Source organism: Nanorana parkeri, unplaced genomic scaffold, assembly GCF_000935625.1.
Source record: "Nanorana parkeri isolate BGI_ZX_2015 unplaced genomic scaffold, ASM93562v1 scaffold59, whole genome shotgun sequence".
Taxonomy (NCBI): Eukaryota; Metazoa; Chordata; class Amphibia; order Anura; family Dicroglossidae; genus Nanorana; species Nanorana parkeri.
This window is the reverse complement of record NW_017306327.1, coordinates 2710993-2731524: the sequence shown is the minus strand read 5'-3', so window position 1 is coordinate 2731524 and position 20532 is coordinate 2710993. Positions and strand designations below refer to the sequence as shown.

The 20532-nt window shown below is 40.9% G+C and overlaps 1 protein-coding gene across 1 annotated transcript in view; it reads right to left on the bottom strand.

Annotated features, from left to right (window-relative positions):
- Positions 1–20532, bottom strand: part of WDFY3 (WD repeat and FYVE domain containing 3) — a 195553-nt gene that overhangs the window by 138833 nt on the left and 36188 nt on the right. Inside the window, exons 2-7 of the mRNA XM_018576192.1 lie at positions 20071–20281; positions 17895–18018; positions 15831–15940; positions 12894–13055; positions 6113–6305; positions 4451–4637 (exon numbers count right to left, since the gene is read on the bottom strand). Coding sequence (XP_018431694.1) covers positions 4451–4637; positions 6113–6305; positions 12894–13055; positions 15831–15940; positions 17895–18018; positions 20071–20250 — 956 coding nt within the window. The 5' untranslated portion in view covers positions 20251–20281. The remainder of the gene's footprint in view (positions 1–4450; positions 4638–6112; positions 6306–12893; positions 13056–15830; positions 15941–17894; positions 18019–20070; positions 20282–20532) is intronic.

Here is a 20532-nt window from a genome sequence, read left to right as displayed (position 1 = left end):
AACAATGTATAAATACTCAATACATGTGTCATTTACATCTCTGTAGGCACTTCTTCAGTTTAATTATATATTTTATCATATTTAACAGACACCAATTATACAATTCCTTCTACTTGATAATTCAGTGTTATGAAAGGACTTTTCTTTTTTCTTTTTTTACTTTACCGCCATAGTGCAGAACACTTTGCATGTTAATTTAGTAGTTCAGATAACAAGTACCGAACTTTTCCAGCTCCAAGACTAGACTAAAGAAAAAAATTCAAAAGTTAGGAGGCAGCTGTCATATTTAAAGGAACATACGAAGCTCCTCGGATTTGTGCATCCCTGTTTTAATATAGGATTACATTACATTATATATATATATATATATATATATATATTTTATATTTAACTGGGATCATCAATAATACTATACTGAACCATCAGTTACAGACAAAACAGGATCTGCATAGTGCTGGACTGAGAAAAATTAGTCTGGCTTATAAAGAACTGTAGCTCACACTAAGGGGTCTATTTATAAACAATATGACGAGCCATTCGCCCTACAAATCTCTGTAAACTTTTGCTCGAATGGAGGCAAAAGTGAAAATTATTAGTATATTTTCTTTTCTGGTGCAATGTAATATTCAGAAAATACAGCATTATGACTGCTAGATGGCATTGAGGAGCATAGAAAAGAAGAAGTATTTATTCTCCACCATCTAGTTACCAACGACCTGACAAAAACTGAGGGAATCTTCCCAATAGATAAACACATGGCAATAATAAACACGACTCTAACTCTTCCATGCTCTATCAAAGACTAAATGAAGAGCTTTTGTTGGAGCTGGGCTGAAGGTTGGCCACTGATGAGATATCTGGCCATCTTTATACAACTCAAATGAGCACTGGAGACCTGTTGCAACACTCACCCATGATGACAGGGGTACATGGATAGTATTTGGATTCTTTACAAATTAGATATACACCAATCAGCCATAACATCGTGACCACAGACAGATGAAGTGAACAACATTGATTATCTTGTTATATTGGCACCTGGAAGCGGGTAGGATGCAATAGACAGCAAGTGAACATTTTGTTTCTGAAGTTGATATGTTGGATCAGAAACATTGGGCAAGCGTAAGGATTTGAGTGACTTTGGCAAGGACTGGTTAGAAGACTGGGTCAGAACTCCAAAGCTGCAGCTCTTGTGAGATGTTCCTGGTCTACAATGTTTAGGACCTACCAAAAAGTGGTCCAAGGAAGGAAAACTGGTGAACCAACGACAGGGTTCTGAGCCGCCAAGGCTCATTGATACACATGGACAGCGAAGGCTGACCTGTGTAATCCGATCCAATAGAGGAGCCCAGCGGCAGCAGCCCAATAAACCACGGTCACAAAATGGGAGAAACTCTTACTTTTATCAAGCCATCCATGATAGGCTTAAAGTGTATTTCCACTTTTGCAGCCAAATTGGGGGAACACCAATTTTATATTTGTTTGTTAAATGTTTCTCATTCACATAGCATAATTTAAACAAAAATCAACTGCTGCTTGCATAAGGGCCGATGCAGACCTGAGCGATCCGGGATCGCGCGGTCATGCACAACTGCAGACAGCGATTGCTGTGCGGCCCTATTGATTGCAATGGGGTACATCTGCACAGCAATCCCAGAAAAAAAAGGTACATGTACCTTTTGTTTGCGATACACGTCGCACGGCTGTTTTAGCCACGATTCTGTTCGGTTGCATGGGTGGAATCATGGCAGGAAACCTTGTGATCCGCCCGGTGCGACAGTTGTTAACTAGATTTGATGTTAATGAGGGGGAGCTCAATCTGTCCTTAGTCTGTTGGGACAGTCAGAGTTTCTGGTTAGTGAAATTGAGAGAGAAGTTTGCAAAGCCTTGCAAAATAGAGATATCCAATAGGTAAAAAATATTTGTTTTATTAAAATTTTTAGATATGGTGTGTGAATAGGAACACTTAGCAAACATATAGAGGCATGTTCTCAATTTTGACTGCAACAGTGGAAATACACTTGAAGTGCAATTCCAGCCAATAAAGTTTTTGTTCTTTTGAACAAAAAATGGGAAAGCGATAGAACCTCTGTTGATTTTGTTTTTTTTTGCTGTCTTTGTCACTTTTTGGGAGATTTCCTCTCACTTCTTGTTAGGACAAAAGTTAAAAGAAAGCTGTCCAACAGGGACACCAACAAGAACACATTCTTAGTAGAGTAAGAAAGCTTTAGACCTTCTGACAATGTGTTTTTTCCTTTGCCTTCCTGCCTTAATGACAACTTCATCCCCCCATTTCCCTAAAAAAAGCCTGACATTTTAACTCTTCTCCACTCTATCACATCTTTTTTTTAATGCCTTTCTGGCTTAAAGAGACTTTGTCTATAACAGAAGCACACAGTAGTGGCACAGGGGTGGGTACAGCGAATTAATGCGGTCGGAAAACCAAGAGATCAACATTCCTTGAAGTGACAGTTTCTGAAGATACGTCAGTCAACAATTTCTCTTCATCAGAGCGGCATTTGGTGGCATAGGCAGGGGAAGAGGTAAATATTCACTTGCTTCTTTCTACTGGCAGTTCTACTTTAGCAAGGGAGTTGCTTTAATTTGCTACAGATTGGATTTGATGCACGTTAAACTGATAAAATGTCTATCCACAGCTAGGTATTCACACTGGTAAAAAAGCTGTCACAACTCAGCTAGGGCTTTTCATTGTCCAGACTACATACATAGCTGTCCACCATTTCCCTTGTCTTGTTTGCTTTAGTGTCTGAGGCATCAGGCACCTGTGCGATAAGCACCTTTTGTCAAAACATAATTGCTGTTGCAGTCTGGTTACCGCAATGTTCTGATAAACACAACATTGGGTACAACTGAAAGCATCCATTTTCCCATCCGTACTGACATGAATCAGTGCTATAAAACCAGTGGATGTCTGGATCTATAAACTGAGGGATTACACAGAACAAACATCTGCACTCAGTAGCTGCTTACCATTTATAAAATATTAGCGGCTATGCAGTTTGCATTGTCCAGTCACTTAAAAGGAGTAAACAGGTATTATAAATTGTCTTTTTTTTTTTTGTTAACAGAAGGTGGTGCAATGCACGCAATAAAACATAAAATAGTTTCTAAATTGGCAAAGTGAAAGGGCATCTTTAAGATATGCAATTTTTTTCTGTTTTTAACTGTCTGTTACAGATTTTAAAGAGGAACTCCAGGTATGCAAAAGGTATTCCTTGCAGTTGGGCTACCCTGCACTGCAAGGGTTAACAGTTTTTCTCTACGGGCCGGGAAAAAAAGGAGAGCTTACCGCTCTCCCCTCTACTTCTTCTCCTTCAATCCAGTAGAATGGACTGTATTAGAGGTGGTATTATTGTCACCGCTTCGACTGCCAGAGCCTGGGGGAGATTGACTGGAGGGACCAGTCTAACAGTCGAGGATTGGGTTTTATTTGAGCCTCTAGAGGAAAAGCAAGCAGTTAACCATTGCAGTGCCTAAATTATATATATACAAACCAGGAATGGTGGGCTGCACATATCCACTCTATTGCTTTATATTGGGTGCGTGCCACTAGTGCATTCCAGTGCACCAATTCCGTTTTTTCGGTATCGAGTACTGATATTTTTTTACCGCATACCGGAAGCCCCATTAAGGAAGCCGAGCGGCGTGTAATGACTTGCTGCTCGGCGTTCTGATTAGCCGCCTCCATGCTCCCTCATCACCAGGTGACGAGGAAGCATGGAGGCGGCTTTCTGGCCAATCAGGAAGCCAGGCAGTGTAAAATGACTCGCTCAGCTCAGAGGAAGTGAAAAGGACACTGCATGTCTGGCAAGATCTACAGGTATCTTTTGTATGGTTTGAAAATTTAGAAATGAATGCAGCCACCACATCTAAGGACGGGAAAGCTTCAATATATTACATTTTTTTGGGGTTCACATTATTTATTAGACATGTGCACCAGCAAAAAATTTGTTTCGATTCGGATTTTGCTTTAATTAGTTTTTTGGAATTCAGGTCCAAAAATCAATTTCTTTCGGAATTCGGATTAGTTAGCGGAAATCCGTGCGAAATTTTGTTTCCAATTCGTTTCGTTTTCGTTTGTTGTAGCACAGTGACAACGAAATATCATCCAAAAAAAACAAAGTTCGTCCAAAAAAAACGAATCGGAAATTCGGAATCGTTTGAATTCGTTATACCTTTAATTCGGAATTCAGATATATCCGAATTTACGAAATTTTGTCTGAATTTCGATTCGGAACGAAACGAATCGCACATGTCTATTATTTATCCATTACCCTTCTGAAACATTAACATATACATCTGCAAACACAACTAGTAGCTTTTCATACATAAACCAATTTGTAATCTTGGTTTACTGGCCATTTGACATGCTGTATAACCTATTAAAGTGTAAGGTTAATAGAAGATCAATCTGTTAATAAGCATTCACCTCAGCAGGAGGTCGGAGAGGAAGACATATCCTTGGCACGTCCTGAAGTCATCCAGCAGTGTCTGAGACACATCACTGGAGTCTTTGAGAAAGCAGGAAAGACCAGCAAACATCTCCACAATTTCAAGGGGGGACAGGTCATTTGACTGCTGCATATTCTGCACACATGTGGCCAGGCATTCTTTCTCTGAAAAGACAAAAAGAAACAAGAAACATGGGAAAAGCACATGACACAATATTGTCACACAGTACAAAGTCACAAAATACATGTAACTTTTTATTTAATGCAACTCCATGTACTAAGTAGGCAGCATGTGTTTTCTTTTGAGGAATGACTCAGTCACTCCAGTATGGAAAAACCAGTGTCAAGGCAAAGGAATTGATGAGGCTGGTTATTTCTCAAGCGAACAGCAAAACCTTAGCGAGGCTCATTTTTTATTTTCCAGCACACAAAGCAGCACAGGCTTATGAAATGTCATATGATTTTTGTGTGTGTGTGTGTGTTTAGATGGAGGACTGCATTAGATATAGAACATGCAGTTTGAAGGGAATAAAAACTTGAACATAAGGTCTGCCTCTAATTCTTCATATCTGACCTTTAATATATCCCTAAGATGATGAGACATAACAAGCCTTATTTCACTATTTTAGGTTTAAATTCTTGTTTCCTAGAACAACCAAACAGAATTAAAGTTTCATTTCGACTCCAGGATGCAAAATTGACAGCCAGAAGCTTATAGGCTGCCAAAGGCTACACATTTTTTTTTTTTCCTGTAGAACACTTTTTATACACCAACCTCTTCAAGACTATAGATACTGCAATTTCTGAAAGTTGTGGGGGTTTTTCTGCGATGATCTGCATCTATTTCTTTAATAATGCCACATAAGTATACATTTTTAGTGCAGCAGCAGCGCATAAGCTCTATATAAAAAAAAAAACCTCACCCTCTCACTTAGCCTAAATGTGGTGAAATACCCTCTCACTGGGACAGGAATTGACAGGTGATCTTATGGTTAGCTCACACCATAAGCAGTGCGTTCTGGTCCGATTCTGGCCATTCACTTCAATGGCTCGCCACACCACCCCGTCCCACTAAAAACTGAGCCGGCCGCAATGAGAGGCAGTGCGTTCTCGCCAGAATTGGGCCGGAACGCACTGCAACTGGTGTGACCAGGCCCTAAGTTCAATGCTCATCAACAGACATTGTTGTGTCAATCTTCTAATGGGTTATGTAAAACTGAGAGCATTTTCCAATTCTTTGGGAGATGTCTCTTCAATTCCAGACACAACAGGAAGGGAGTCAAAATCTCTTCAAACAGGACAAAAACAGCATAAGAAAATAAAAACACCTGACAGGGGCGTCCCTACTTGAGAGCTTCCTATTGGCTAGTTCCTTCTGCTACCCTTCATCTCTACTGACCAATCACTATGATGTGCTGCCTGAATGACCAATAGGAATGTGCAGGAGGCAGGATGGGGCAAGCAAGCTTCAGCACTGTCAGAATGTGCTGAAGCTTTGCCCGTCAGAACACTGGGTTTGAGCAATTCAGGAGATACTGAAAACCGCTCCAGGTTTGTGCAGACTCTGCCTGCGCATCACACCTCTCAGCAGCTTTGTGTGTTCCTAAAGTCACAGTGTCTCTTTAAATGTAAATACTTACCATGTATGTATTTCACCACATTTAGGCTAAGCCCATGTCGTGAAATGGTCATTAAAACTTCACCAGCACTTTTTCTCCAGGGAAGGTTGTATGGAGGGCACCAGGATGTTATTGCACTAAAGAGGAGTTGAAGGTCATCTTTCTGAGCCAGCTCCTCTGCTGGAGATACATAGTTGCACAACTTCACTAAAATCTGAAATAAACAATGATAGAATTAGGAAACATACCACATGGTTCATATTAATATCCAATAAAACAAATACATTTCAAATTGTCCAAAAGAAATAAAGTAGTTAAAGCTATATGTATAAATATACACTATATTGCCAAAAGTACTGGGACGCCTCCCTTTACACGCACATCCCAGTCTTAGTCCGTAGGGTTCAATATTGAGTTGGCCCGCTCTTTGCAGCTATAACAGCTTCAACTCTTCTGGGAAGGCTGCCCACAAGGTTTAGGAGTGTGTCTATGGGAATGTTTGACCATTCTTCCAGAAGCGCATTTGTGAGGTCAGGTACTGATGGATGAGAAGGCCTGGCTCGCAGTCTCCGCTCCAATTCATCCCAAAGGTGTTCCACCGGGTTGAGGTCAGGACTCTGTGGAGGCCAGTCAAGTTCCTCCACCCAAAACTCGCTCATCCATGTCTTTATGGACCTTGCTTTGTTCAATGGTGCACAGTCATGTTGGAACAGGAAGGGGCCATTCCCAAACTGTTGCCACAAAGTTGGGAGCATGAAATTGTCCAAAATGTCTTGTTATTCTGATGCCTTAAGAGTTCCCTTCACTGGAACTAAGGGGCTAAGCCCAATCCCTGAAAAACAACCCCACACCATAATCCCCCCTCCATCAAACTTTACACTTGGCACAATGCAGTCAGGCAAGTACCGTCCTCAGACTCAGACACATCCATCGGATTGCCAGACAGAGAAGTGTGATTCGTCACTCCACGTCTCCACTTCTCTAGAGTCGAGTGGCGGCGTGCTTTACACCACTGCATCCGACGCTTTGCATTGCACTTGGTGATGTAATGTCTACGCACTGTTGTTGTGCCAATCTGAAGGCCCCACAAAGTTTGGAGGTCTGTAGCTATTGACTCAGCAGACAGTTGGCGACGACGTGACGGCGTCACGTGCTGACCCTGCTCTGTCATTTTACGTGGCGTACCACTTCATGGTTGAGTTGCTGTTGTTCCCAGTTGCGTCCATTTTTTCATAGTACCAGTAACAGTTGACTGTGGAAAATTTAGTAGCAAGGAAATTTCATGCAAAGCCTAAAACAAAAGATTTGCAGGGGTGTCCCAATACGTTTGGTAATATAGTGTATGTGTGTCAATAGAAAACTCAGGGAGTTATAATTGCACCCACAGTTGCCATTATGCAAACCAGCAATATAAAGACTCTGTATACTAGTCTGTTGCATAGTGATTGCTCTTTGCACTCAATATGCAACTATGGGGAAATCTCATCTGGAACATATGCACACACTAGCAGGCAACACAGGAAGTGAACACATGAAGATTTTTTTTTTTTTTTTAAATGAAAAGAGCAATCACCTAATAAATAATTTATCTGGCATTATGCAGTTGTCCATAAATTCAGTCTTACAGCTAGCAAAAATAAAAGGAATACGTGTGCACATTTAAAAAATAATATGCACAGATAACGTGAGTTTCCTTCATACAGTATACCTAGCATATTTTTTTTTTAACTATAGTCCAGTTGTCCTTAAAAGGATGAGAGAGTTTAAATAACGGTTTTCACTATGATCCTAAACAGCTTTCATCTCCTGCTCATCTACTGGTCCTGTGAACAATCTCTGGTCCTTCAGGTATGCAAAATCTTTTGAGTAACACAAGAAATGTTCGTAGATGTGCCAATCTTTCTTGATTTTGCTTTAAAGCGCAACTCAAGCCAAAACTTTTGTATTTAGTTTTTGATAGATGTGAGAGAGATTAGAAAACCTGTCAGGTTTTTATTGCTGTGTGTCCCTTTTTGGGAGATTCACCCTCTCGATTTGTGCTGCTGAACGTTATCATTACAAGGAGAAAGACAATTCCAATATTGGGTTGTCACCAGAACAAGAATAGGTGGGAAATCTTCCAAATGGGGATATTCGTTCCGGTGATCCTGTTGACCACCAAGAAATTACTCTGACTTCCTGTTGTGGCTATTAGATTGGAAGTGAAGGAAAATCTACCCAATTGGGATTCAATGACAAAAAAGGCTGTCAAGGGTTATACCACTCCTTTATTCTATCCAAAATTTAAAGAGAAAGGTTTGATTTAATTTCTACTCTAAAGATGCAGGTGGCAGTAGCAGAGTCATTATGTGTAGAAAGCACAGATGTATAAAGTGAAACAAACCCAGCTTAGACAGTGAAAGGGACAGCGTTACCGACCAACATATCAGAGAAAACGCTTCCATTATTTCATGAAGACTATGCTGTCAAACACTTACATGGGATCCTCTACCTACATCCATCCAACATCCCACAATGACATTTCCCCCTCTCTCACTCCTATTATTGTCTTTTTATTGGATTGAGACAAGACAGCTTTCATTAGCCTCCTGTACAGGAGATTTGGTGCTATACTTTAAGTCTTTTGAGGCAAGCAAAAAAGGGTTGTAAAACACTAAACTTCAAGACACAAGAGGATTACCAAAGACCTATGAGTCACAACTTACTTGGAGCGTGTCATCTAGAAACAGAATACAATTTTGTTATTGCACACTCAAACCAGCTTCATTTCAAAATAATTTTGTGTTATTTTACTTATTTATCATAAAGCTTTAGGCGATACAATAATGCCATACAATGTCAGCGTTCTTGCTGGAAATTTCCCTGGTAATACAAGCAAGGCACAAGCATGTAGGAGAAACAGTGACACCAATTTTAATGAAGATGAAGTTCTTAAACTAGGTCTGAAAATTCTCATTTAGACTCAGAATAGTCATTGAGGCAGATGGCTTATCAAATATTCTATTAAGAAATTGCAGCGGGGATATTAAACAGATCGATAAGTGCAGACGCCAGATGGAAATAACTATTGCAAAGGCAGCAGTATGCGTAATGATTTCTGATGTAGATTCAGTTTAAGTGTTTGCTCCAACTAAACCAAAACCAACGGATTCCTGGTATTCCAAATGCAAGTGCTGTTCAGACAAATCACTTTAATGCCTGTGTGCCAGGGAGTCGACATTAATGGTTTAACCTCTGCAGAGCTGCAGAAGGTTCTGCATGTAACACAGCTGACTTATCTAAAGAACTATTTAAACTCTGGTTTCTGTGTGGCCTGTGACTCTTGCAACCAGTATTGTTTCGACAACTGAACTCCACACATAATGGAGTAAAGAAGCCAAAAAGTATTTTAAGTTACTGCGAGAGTATTCTTCATCTCTGTATATTTTTGGATCTTTTATACGATTTCAATGGTTTTATTGTGGGTTTTCAAAAAAGATACAGACACATAAGCCATATCTTCAAAACCTAAATATATATTTTGTACAGATGGAGAATAATTACACCTCTGATACAATTTATCTTCTTTGTACAATTGTTGTAGTATTAGCCCCCTTTCACATGGGTGTTTCGATCAGCGTGGGATCTGTGCACAGGTCCTCTGCTGATTGGAGCAGTACAGAACGGATGTCACTCTTGACATCCACGTCCGTTCAGTTTTTTTTTTCCTCTCTCTTACGTGGGAGGAAAAAACTGACCTAACTGGACCCATTTTAGCTGTATGGGGAGTTGAATGTAAGCTGGCCTGCGTCTGTTTACATCTGATTACCTCCTAGGTGTCCCATTCAGGTCTGCCAAAATGGACCTTTTTTTTTTCCGCCTGACCTAGATGGACTCAGAGGTATTGGGAGGTAAATGGATGCAGGTCCATTTTTATTCAACTCACCCGACTAACATTGAATGCCTGAAAAACTGACCGGCAGATCTGATCAGACTGCCTGGGTGAAAGGGGCCTTAAAGACACATTATTTGCAATCATAGACAGAGGAACAATATTTTAGTAGAATTTCTGATGCACAGATAAGAAATATCTCCCGATTGTGTTTCAGGCAGGATGATGTAGTTTGTTGGTTTGTTTGTGCCATGTGGGTTGGAGAACCCACATGGCACAAACAAACCAACAAACTACATCATCATCTTGGTCTACAAACTATATCTATCTTGGTCTAGATCACAATAAAACTTCAGGTGTTGAGCAAAACAATTAATAAAAAAGGGACAGGAAAGAAGAGGTGCCAATCTAGTTTTTACACAATTATACTGGTAAGCAAGTGAATAGAGATGATCAAAATTTAAAGTTTTCTTTTCCTGGACATTTTGGTGAAAATAGGGAGATTTATGCACATTTTTGCCATTTTGGCAAACTGTATTGGAGTCAATAGAGAATGCAATATTTTGCTGGTTCTCTCCTTTCAACTCTCCTGAACATGTTCATGTGCTAGAGAACCACCCCTTAATTGTAGCATAACTTTTAAAAGAAATTAAAACAAAAAAAGAAAATAAGAGTGCCAATACTAAAAAACAATTCAATAGTCAAAAAAGGAAAGGAAATACACAAATACAAAAAACACAAACTAAATAAAGCTAAATTAAATTGATATTAAAACTCTCGGGTTTCTTTTGTTTAGGTTTTTCCTTTTATGGGGGCCAGACTTGCTTTAATACACTTTTATTCTTAAAATTTTTTATTCCCTTCTCCTCCTCTATTGGTATCTAAACAGCTAGAACCCCCCCCCAATACAGGTGCCTGCTTCAGCTGGCCAGCTGCTGTGGAGGCACCCGTGTGTGCACTCTCGCAGCTGTGCCCACACCTAGCTGTGTGCGTTTATAGACACACACCACACAAACATAGCGTGTGGCCAGCCACGCCCCCACTCTTGCAGTTTGACCACAGGTAAGTGTATGTGTGAGTGAAAGAGGGGGGGCTTTGGTATTAGAAAAGCATTAGGTGTTTCTTACCTTATTACAGAGAATGCATTAAGGTAAAAATACCAAGCCTTTAGTACTACTTTAATGAAAAAAGAAAAAAAAAACATTTAGTGGAACCTTTTCTTATATTTTATTAAATATCTAATAAAAAAGCGACAAGCTATATTTTTTACAAAGCAAAATCTGAAAGCATTGTACAAATCCAGATAGACATCCAAGTCAAATTTATGGATGTAATGCAGTAGTTTTAATTTGATGGGTTTAGGGACTACTCTTTAGTTTATTTATTGATATGCTTCCCGTAGTTTTCAGACATGTCTAGAAGTCTCGAAGAAATGGATGAAATAAATCAAGCGCCGATGATGAATGGTTATGCTTAGGCTCCAACAAAAGGCCATGAGCAAGAGAGAAAATTCACGAACATTAGATGATATAAAAGAGTATAAAATACAAGTGCCCTTAGCTGTATACAGCCATTTCACCACGTTGTGACCATACATATTAGGACTTTACAAGTTCAATAATATAGAAATCTCCTCTTGTGATCATGTGAGAATGGTCAGGTGTGTGTCTATTATAGGGAAACTACTATAATGGTTTTGGGGCAATTTAGTTACTTTGAGTTCTCCAAAGGGGCAGGACAGCAGAGTAGCTTGCCTTGCAGCTTAATGTGTCTGAGTTTAGACTGATTAAGTATCAGTACATGGTGTTGTAAATCAACAATAATCTAATTTCAACATATCTAAAATAGCTTAACTAAAAGTACAGTTTTTCTTTAAATGACCCCCTAGCACCTTCCATACCCAGGCAGAAACTTAGCAGTCTGTTGACCATGCAGCGCAAAAAGAAAAAGGGTGTATCTAATTTAAGTAAGGGCATGACTTGTTTATTATGGCTGCCCCCGCCATCAGTGAAGGGAGAACTGTACTAAAAGTGCAGTTACCCTTTATAAAAAATGAAGCACAATATATTGGCTGGCCTGAAAGAAACAAGGACTTCTCAATTAAAAAAATGCAAATTCTGCCTCACTGATATTTATGCATATAGCAGCCAAGCTTTTCACTTGCTACTCACTCTCATCTCTATGCCAGAACTTCTTACCACTGCACCGCCCAGAAACAAAATCGCTCAAATTAAGGAGGAGGGAATTCATTCTTGCTCTCACACAACTGTATGAAAAAGAGGAGGCAAACAGAGAAAAAAGGAGGCAGGCAGAGGAGGTGAATGTTTTTGAAGGACTCACTGCACGGCACATGCGCAAGGAGTGTTATAGAATGAGACTTGCAAACGTGCACAGTCCGCTACTTCAGTGCAGGGTGATGCAAATCTGGGGAGTTTCATGGAGATGCGGGGTACATTAAGAGACGGCTGAGCTTTCTGGGAGATACAACATCACAGCCTCAAAAAACTTGCGCTAACCTGTCCTCTCTCCTCCACCGGGAGCCACTTCATCCAATGCCTCCCAGCCAGGCTCTCTCCTTCTGTTTACACACAGAAGCTTAAGCAGAGGTCTCTATCATGAGCCCCGACGTTGGCCAACTTCTCCAATTTAGTGAACAGTAGATTCTTTGGAGCAAGAAGAGCCAAGCTTGGAGAGATTTGAAATGCCAGCTATGCAGCCACACTGTGAAGATCCTGCAGGTGCGAGGACAGGCAAATCTATGACTTTGGGGGGTTGCCGAGTTGAGGGAGAGCCTCTCCCGGAGAGGGTACAGTTGACTGTAACGTGTACAAAAGGTGACTAGAGATTTATCTGCTGGCTGGACAAAAGTAACACATACTTGGACAATATTTCACACAATACCTACTAACTGTAAAAATAGAATGCTTTTACCTGCACAAAGACTTTCTGGAGCAAAGCTCTGCGCTCGGTCAAAGGCAGCTCATTCTCTGCTCCTCCAGGTACCTCAGGCACGTGTGGGAGGTCAAAGAACAGGTACAGGCATTTAATCAGGGTGGAAGGCACAGACATTGTTGTCATGCAGTCCACGGTTTTCTGGTTAAAAGAAATATAGAAAAATAAACAGTTATTTCAAGCAGTTTTGTCTAACAGCAGATGCGATTCAAAAAATAATTATACATTGATTTCCTTTACAGTAGATGGTCTAGCAATTTAGTGTCCATTTACTGTCTATTCTACGAAAGCTGCTAAAAAAAAAGTCAAGTCAAGTACTACTAAAATCAATAAATACAGCAGAATTTGTATTGTGGAATCAGTCATTCTGTGAGACTGCAAGACAATATTTTAAAATATGTTATTGGTACATCTACCCTGTTTCCCCGAAAATAAGACCTACCCTGAAATTAAGACCTAGTACCCTTTTTGGGAATTGCTAAAATATAAGACCGACCCCGAAAATAAGACCTAGTTGTGACCATTCTCAGGGCCAGTGGTGGCACAAGGGGGAACTTAAAGAGCTGCGGGAGAGAATCAGCGGTGCCAATGAAGCCAGCGCTAGAGGAGGAGAGCAGAGCCAATGTTTCCTCTATAGCGCCGGCTCCTGTCACATGGAGTGATACCAAATGCACTCCGCCTGTAAGGAATCTATAGTGAAAGCACGCTTCGCTCATTCTGGTTACAAAATTGCTCTTGGAAAGGTACGGCACCCCTGATTGCCCTGATCACCCTATTCTTAACTTTGCCATTTTGGATTATTTAATTTGGATTTGCGTTAAATTGTTATACATTAAAAAATAAGACCTACCCTGAAAATAAGACCTAGTGTGTTTTTTTGAGCCACAAAAAATATAAAAGACAGTGTCTTATTTTTGGGGAAACACGGTATTATAGAAGACAGCATGGGTGCGATTCAATAAGACATTTGCAACACTTTCTGGCGTTACAACCATGTTAGAAAGTCAAGCACCAAATTCACCCAAGCCTCCTGACAGTCTTCTTGCTATTTCTGACATGTGAAACAAATTCAGGGATTCTTATGTGCAACATTTTAACAGCTGCAACAAATTCATTAAGAAATGTTGGAGTAAACTGTGCTGCACTTGTAAAGGGGACAAAATTCTGTCTGAGGAAATCCTGCAACAGATCTGTATACACCTTGCAATATTAATTTATCGCAAATTGCACCACCACCACCACCAGGTAATGGACCGGCAGAGGAGCAAAGGAAAAGTGAGCATGTGCTGCTAAAGAAGGGAACTAAAACAAACTTTGCTTTGCGTGGGGAAAGAACACGTTTGCTTGACGTATATGTCAGAGCAAAATAAAAAAACTTAAGCAGTAGATCTCTGCAATGCATGCACATATCCAAGTATTTAACACTTTATAGACCCTACAGGTACAGAAATATGTCTGTTGATCTGCCAGAAATGCACTCAGCCCCTAAAAAGGTCCCCACACACCTTACGATAATGGTACGATAATCACGGGAAATCCCACGATCGTACGATTATCGTAAGGTGTGTGGAAGCCGTGCAACCTCTACTACTGTAAGGTCACACGACTTTAAACTTATGAACATGTTTCATATTCGTGAGATAAAAGCCGGGCGGGCCGGTGTGTGCAATCGCACACGGCCCATTCGGCATTGCGGTCATCGGAAACACGCCCCTCAAGGGGCGTGGCTTGCGATCTTCGCAAGTACGATCTGCCTATGCAAGATAGGCAGATCGTACGTTTTTTTAAGTACCTTACAACCATCGCAAGACAAAAGTCTTGCGATGGTTGTAAGGTGTGTGCCCAGCCTAAGTCTTGTTGTGGGCTGATTACACACAGCAGTTTTGTGAACTGGGTGGTGTCAGCCTTGCCCAGCTGTCTTTCAAACCCTCCTCCTATTCTATTTTCCACAACTATTTGTTCTGTGGTCCATTATAAGAACTGGGAGAACTAATTAACCTCCTTTAGCACATAGGAAGTTTTCACTGGATACAGGGCAGCTCTGAATTGTTGTCAAAATTCAACAAGTATTTTTTGCACATATCAAAGAGATATAATAAAACACTTTCAATGCTATATTTTACAAAGCAATTGGTATCAATTAAGGGAAGATTACTGTTCTTGTTGACATACACCTTAAAGTAGAACTATAGCCACCCATTAAAACAATGAGTCTGAAGCACTTATTTTTAAGTATATCTGCCCTCACAGTTTTATCTTAGTCCCCCTGCAAAGTCCCACAAATACATGTTAACCCTGCCAGGGAAGTCCACCTGATGCAGTTTCCTAACATAGTGTGGCAACGATGCTCCATTGCTCCTGAATTCAGAGCAGAGTTCCCACTCATGTAAGCTGTGCACTACAATGAGATCATAAAATGTTGAAGGGAGTGTGGCTATCAGCACTGCAAATCCACAAACCTGTAGCTTTTCAATAAGCACCTGGCTACACCTAGACCTGCCCACTGCTTCCTGGATTGACAGTACTACCTCTGTTGCTGAAACCCTCCCACTGAGAGTTGCAGTGTCTGGGAGGGGGTGCATAGGAGACACAAATGGATTTAGCTCAGTCAAGGATGGTAAGGAAGTATTTTTGTTTACTTTATGAGGTTTATGCATCACATTGTAACTGGATTTGGTGTTTGATTAGACTGTCATACAGGAGCATTTAGCTGCACTTTGAGCTGTAGTACCCTTGTTCATACAAGCTACACTAAACACAGCTAGAAGTGGATGTGGCTCATGCGTTACCCTAGTGCCCATGTAAGCAAACTATGTGTAGCAATGCAGTACTTTATCAAAGTTTATTTAGCTGTAATACAGAACTAAAAGAGATGCCATAAAAAATTGATTCTGAAAGCAACCAATAGGAACACACCTGCCCTGATGAAGCCAACAGGTTAATGACAGTCAAAAGCATCCAGCCCCTGCTGGTCTCTTCACTCTGATTGATCTCTAAGAACTGGACAATGGCTCGACTAGCAGCCTCTGCAGTAAAAGAAGAACAGTTAAATGAAATCACTTGTTTATGTAGGCTTTCAAATATACATAGTTAAGAGCATTTTTAGTATTGTGGTCAGTTCTTATTTTAACATATAAATTACAAATATGGAGGATATACAATTTTATTTACAGAAAAAAAAGTGTATGCTTATCATGGACAACACCTGAACCTTTAACCCTGACCTTTAGACATTTCCAATTTGACACGAGGAATATTTTAAAATATTGGCAAAACTATGAATAGCAAAATAAAAGAAAATTTGTATGTCAAAACTTGATGAAAATGCACTATGATACCATAACAACTTCCTTTCCATTGAATTGCAGAACCTTATATTCCCAAATCTCAAATGTACAAAACTTAAATAAAACATGAAAAATATATATTTTTTGCTTGGATAGGGAGTGTTAGGCCTGTCTAATTTGTATTACGGTCTAAACTGCTGCTAGGGAAATGTCCCCTTACCTCCTGGTGCATCCCCATGACAGGTTCATTTCATATAAAAGGTACCATAGGCAGATGGTACTTACTTTCCTCCCAGTTTCCTAGCCAAAACATATATCCTGTCTTCCGTGCATGGGGAAACATGCTCCACTAGCCCTCCCTCCCACTGGGTGCCTTAGTGTCCAATAACCAGGCTTGAGCAGTGTCACATGAGGGGAAAGAAGGGCATTCTGAGCCCTTTACAGAAATATGTTATTTATGATATTTGCATATTAGTTTGAAGGCTGTTTAAGAGAACAGGAGAGCATGGGAAAGATAAGTATACCCCTATATGTGGCGTCATATGAAGTCAGATTATGACTTTGCCTAGTACTTGATCTTAGAGTGGAATTGGACTCAAAAAGTGAAGATTTACCATATAATATGGAAAATTTAAAACATGTCAATTATGTCTAAGCAGCACTATTAAAAATTACCTTTTGTCTTGAATTCCGCCTGAAAAAATAGTTTACTTCAAATAGAGATTTACTACTGTTCTGCTCACTGTTGTTCTTTTTGGAGGTTCTGACATGAGGTAAAACCCTGCCTTCTACCAAAATGGCAGCCTCCATACAGAGACAGTGTAGAGAAAATTCTGGTGAGTGCCCCCTGGCTGCATTTTTCTTTTTTTGGGCACAGCTTTCAGAGTTCAGTTCCTCTAAGTGGTTATTGGCTCATACACGAGTCCAAAAATAAGAATTAAGTGAAATGAAGAGACACATGCATGAAGCATGCATTGAGCTAAAAGGCTTAAAAGACAAAAGTACTAAAAGGATAACTATGGGATCAGGGCCTTTCCCCATAGTTCTCCTAAGGGTAACGGGAGGACACAAACTAGCGTCCTCCCGTCACCCAAAGCACAGTATACCGCAAGCTACAACTTGCGGTATACTGAGACGACGACGCCGTAACGGATCCCGACAATGCTGTCTGGATCCACCCAGCTGTGTAAGTAACAGCTGGCTCTGCCTATCTAGAGGCAGAGCCAGCTGTACCCGCCCCCTATCACGTCCGTTCCACCAGTCAGCGCTGGAGGATCGGACAGGGGAGGGGGAATCCCTGCAGGGAGCCGTGAGCGATAGTCACGGCTCTCTGCAGGGACAGGATCGTCAAGTGAGCGAGTGACAGTATGTGTTCGCTCACTTCCCGATCTAATTGTCACAGGTCGGTTAGAACTATGAGGCTGAGTGATTTCACTCGCCTCATAGTTCTCCTTTAAGTATCTGTATTAGTTTGCGCTGCTCTCAAATAAATGCGGAATGCTAAACTAAGCCATGTTGACCCCAGTCCACACTTTCAAATGGCTCTAATGCACGGAATACTGCTGGTAGTTTGATCAAGAGTGCCTTGTGTGCAAACTAAATGAGAAATGAGCCCGTATAGATTTGAGTAAGAAAAAAAAAAAAAAAAAAAAGTGCACCACAAGGCCAAAAATTATGCAAAAAAGTAACAAACCTGTGGACTTATTAGAAGCTCTCCTTCGAATCTCAGTCACCATCAGGCGCGATACTTGCGTTGTAAACTGCAGAAGGTCTGAGAACTTCTCTGTCATTGTGCTAGGAGGTGCATTTCCAAACACCTGAAGATAAAAGAAAATTGCAATAAAATATTGGCAAGAACAAAAATCATGGATAGTACAAAAGTAGAAAAGGATAAACAGGACACAAATTCAAACTTTCTGCCACACAAAATGCTGAGATATGAAAAAATAAATATGTCAAGGACAGAAAATGATTTCCCGCTTTCCACATGGTTTTAAAAGTGAAAAAGAAACTTGCGTGGGTTCTGAACCTTATAAAAAAAAAAAAAGCGGGTCAATATAGAAAACTGCGCCACTCTATTAATTCCCCATCAATGACTCTAAACCAATGACCCATACCAAGCCAATTAAAAGATAGGTAGATGTAGGGAAGCGTTCCTGTTCTGATAACAGCTCAACATTTTGGAGTTTCCATCCCTTTCAGTCTCTATGACAGGGGTCATCAGGACAAAGAGAGGGACCACAATAAAAACCTGACAGGCATTCTAACCTTTCACCACTCTATCCAAAAAAAAAAAAGTTTAGGCTTTAAATATACTTTAATAGACCTCTCTGCTCATGACAGTAATTGGTTAGTTTTAGAACTTTTAAAAGCTAATTTAAGCCTGGCTGGACATAGGCATATCTCGAAGCGCAACTCCATTTTTTTTTTCTAACAGCCACAGGTCAACTAAATCACCTCAACGGATAGCTGCTAGCTACGGTCCGGAGATCCTACTTTTTCTTCTTCTGCCGCTTGCTTCGAAAGTTCTGGGGCCCATACAATTATGGAGTCGCATTGCTCACCCACCCCCCTCCTCTCTCCTCATCCATTCACAAAGGTATTCTGTGAAAAGAGCACAAAAATAAGGTGTTCTGTGAATGAACAAAGGCAGAGGAGGCAAAGTTAAACAGGATCTCCACTGTCCATTCACAGATTGCCTTGCATTTTGTGAAAAGAGTGCAAATCTTTTTGTGCATGGATGAGTGGAGAAGAGGGAGAGGGGGCAGTGAACAATGCTAGCCTATGTTGTATGATTGCCGAAACTCTCATAGCCTGAATGTGTCCTGGAGTTCCACTTTAAATTATCAGACTCCTTGAAAATCCTATGGGATGCACTACAATGACTTCATGCAAAAAGACTTCTGTGCCATTTAAAAATATCTTGCTACTCCCATAATTTGAGGCCAACCATTTGTGGTCAAAAAATATCAACCAAAATCTATGCTGTGTACATGTAAAAGTAAAGGGAAGAGAGCCTGAGAAAAGAAAACTAATGCCCCACGATCCCCCACCTAATCTAAGAACCAGTAAACTGCATCTTATTACATTTGTGTTCTTTGGTTGAGATGCCTTTTAAAGGTTCCGTCTACCCAAAGATGGCATTTCAGCTGTGGGTGAAACAGGCAGCATGAACCAGCCACTAGGCTGCCATCTCTCTGACCGGAACAGTGGGGTCTCTCCACTTAAACATTTGGCCTGACACAGTTAATCCCCATAGCCTTTTATTTTGCCATCTCTCAGGCAACCACTGTGCAGTTGCGGCCAGGAGAATGAGGAATATTGCCGAAGGCCCTGAAGATTCCTGTTTACCAAAGGTGCTCGACCGAGGTGACTATGTATCTGGGACTGAAAAGGTTGTGGCATTGCTTGGCAATACCACGGTGTTATGTGGCCTCAAAGTGACCCAGGATTCTCAGCTAAAGGGGCTGAATGGCAAGCACAGCACAGTACTCAGGTTGTCTGCCGGAAACGGATAGTGGTCCTGAGGATTGAGGCCGGAGCAGCAGTGCTGCAAGAGAAAACTTAAAGGACTGGGACAGCTCGAGAATTGGTGAGCCAAACTATGTTATATGCTGAAGAGGTGTATCCAAACCTCTGTTTTTAACCTTAGTGTGAGACAAGTTTTTTTACATGCTAGCTTGTGAGTGTGCCAGGAAAACTTTTTGCTATATGCTGAAGACAAGCTATTTTAGGTTGGACTTCCTTGGTTGTCTGCCTTTGCAAAAATAATAAAGACTTTTTGTTTATGGAAAAGTCCTGTGCCAGTTCTCTATGAGCGTCCCAACATTACAGGGGAGTGTGGCAGTATTACAATAACCTGCACCTACCCTGTTAAAAACAGGCAGCATCATGTAAAGTTTTTCTTCCTGTTCCTTTTGAGTCATGTGTCGGGCAGGATGACAAAGCTCAGTGAAGAGTCGCCTCAGATGCATTAAACCTAGTGCATTGTCCTGGGGGCTGCACTCCTCTTGCCGAGGTCGGCCCATGATCCTCTTCACCATATTCATGGTTGCACTTTTGTCAATGCACGCCTCTTACCTACAGAAAGGGGGAGGGGGGAAAGCAAGCATTACTATAATGTCAACAAGTATAAGAATGAATATAAATTTCAAGAAGTATATGTTTTCCAATCAAAACAGCAAAGGACCTCCTTTGTATGGCCGGTTCGCACCACAAAGTCCGAGTTCCAGTGCGTTCAGCCTCTGGAACGTACGCCGCCCGGCTCCCTGGGCGGGAAGGGGCGTGGTGGTGCATTGAAGTCAATGGCTCCGCAGCCATGACCCCCCCCC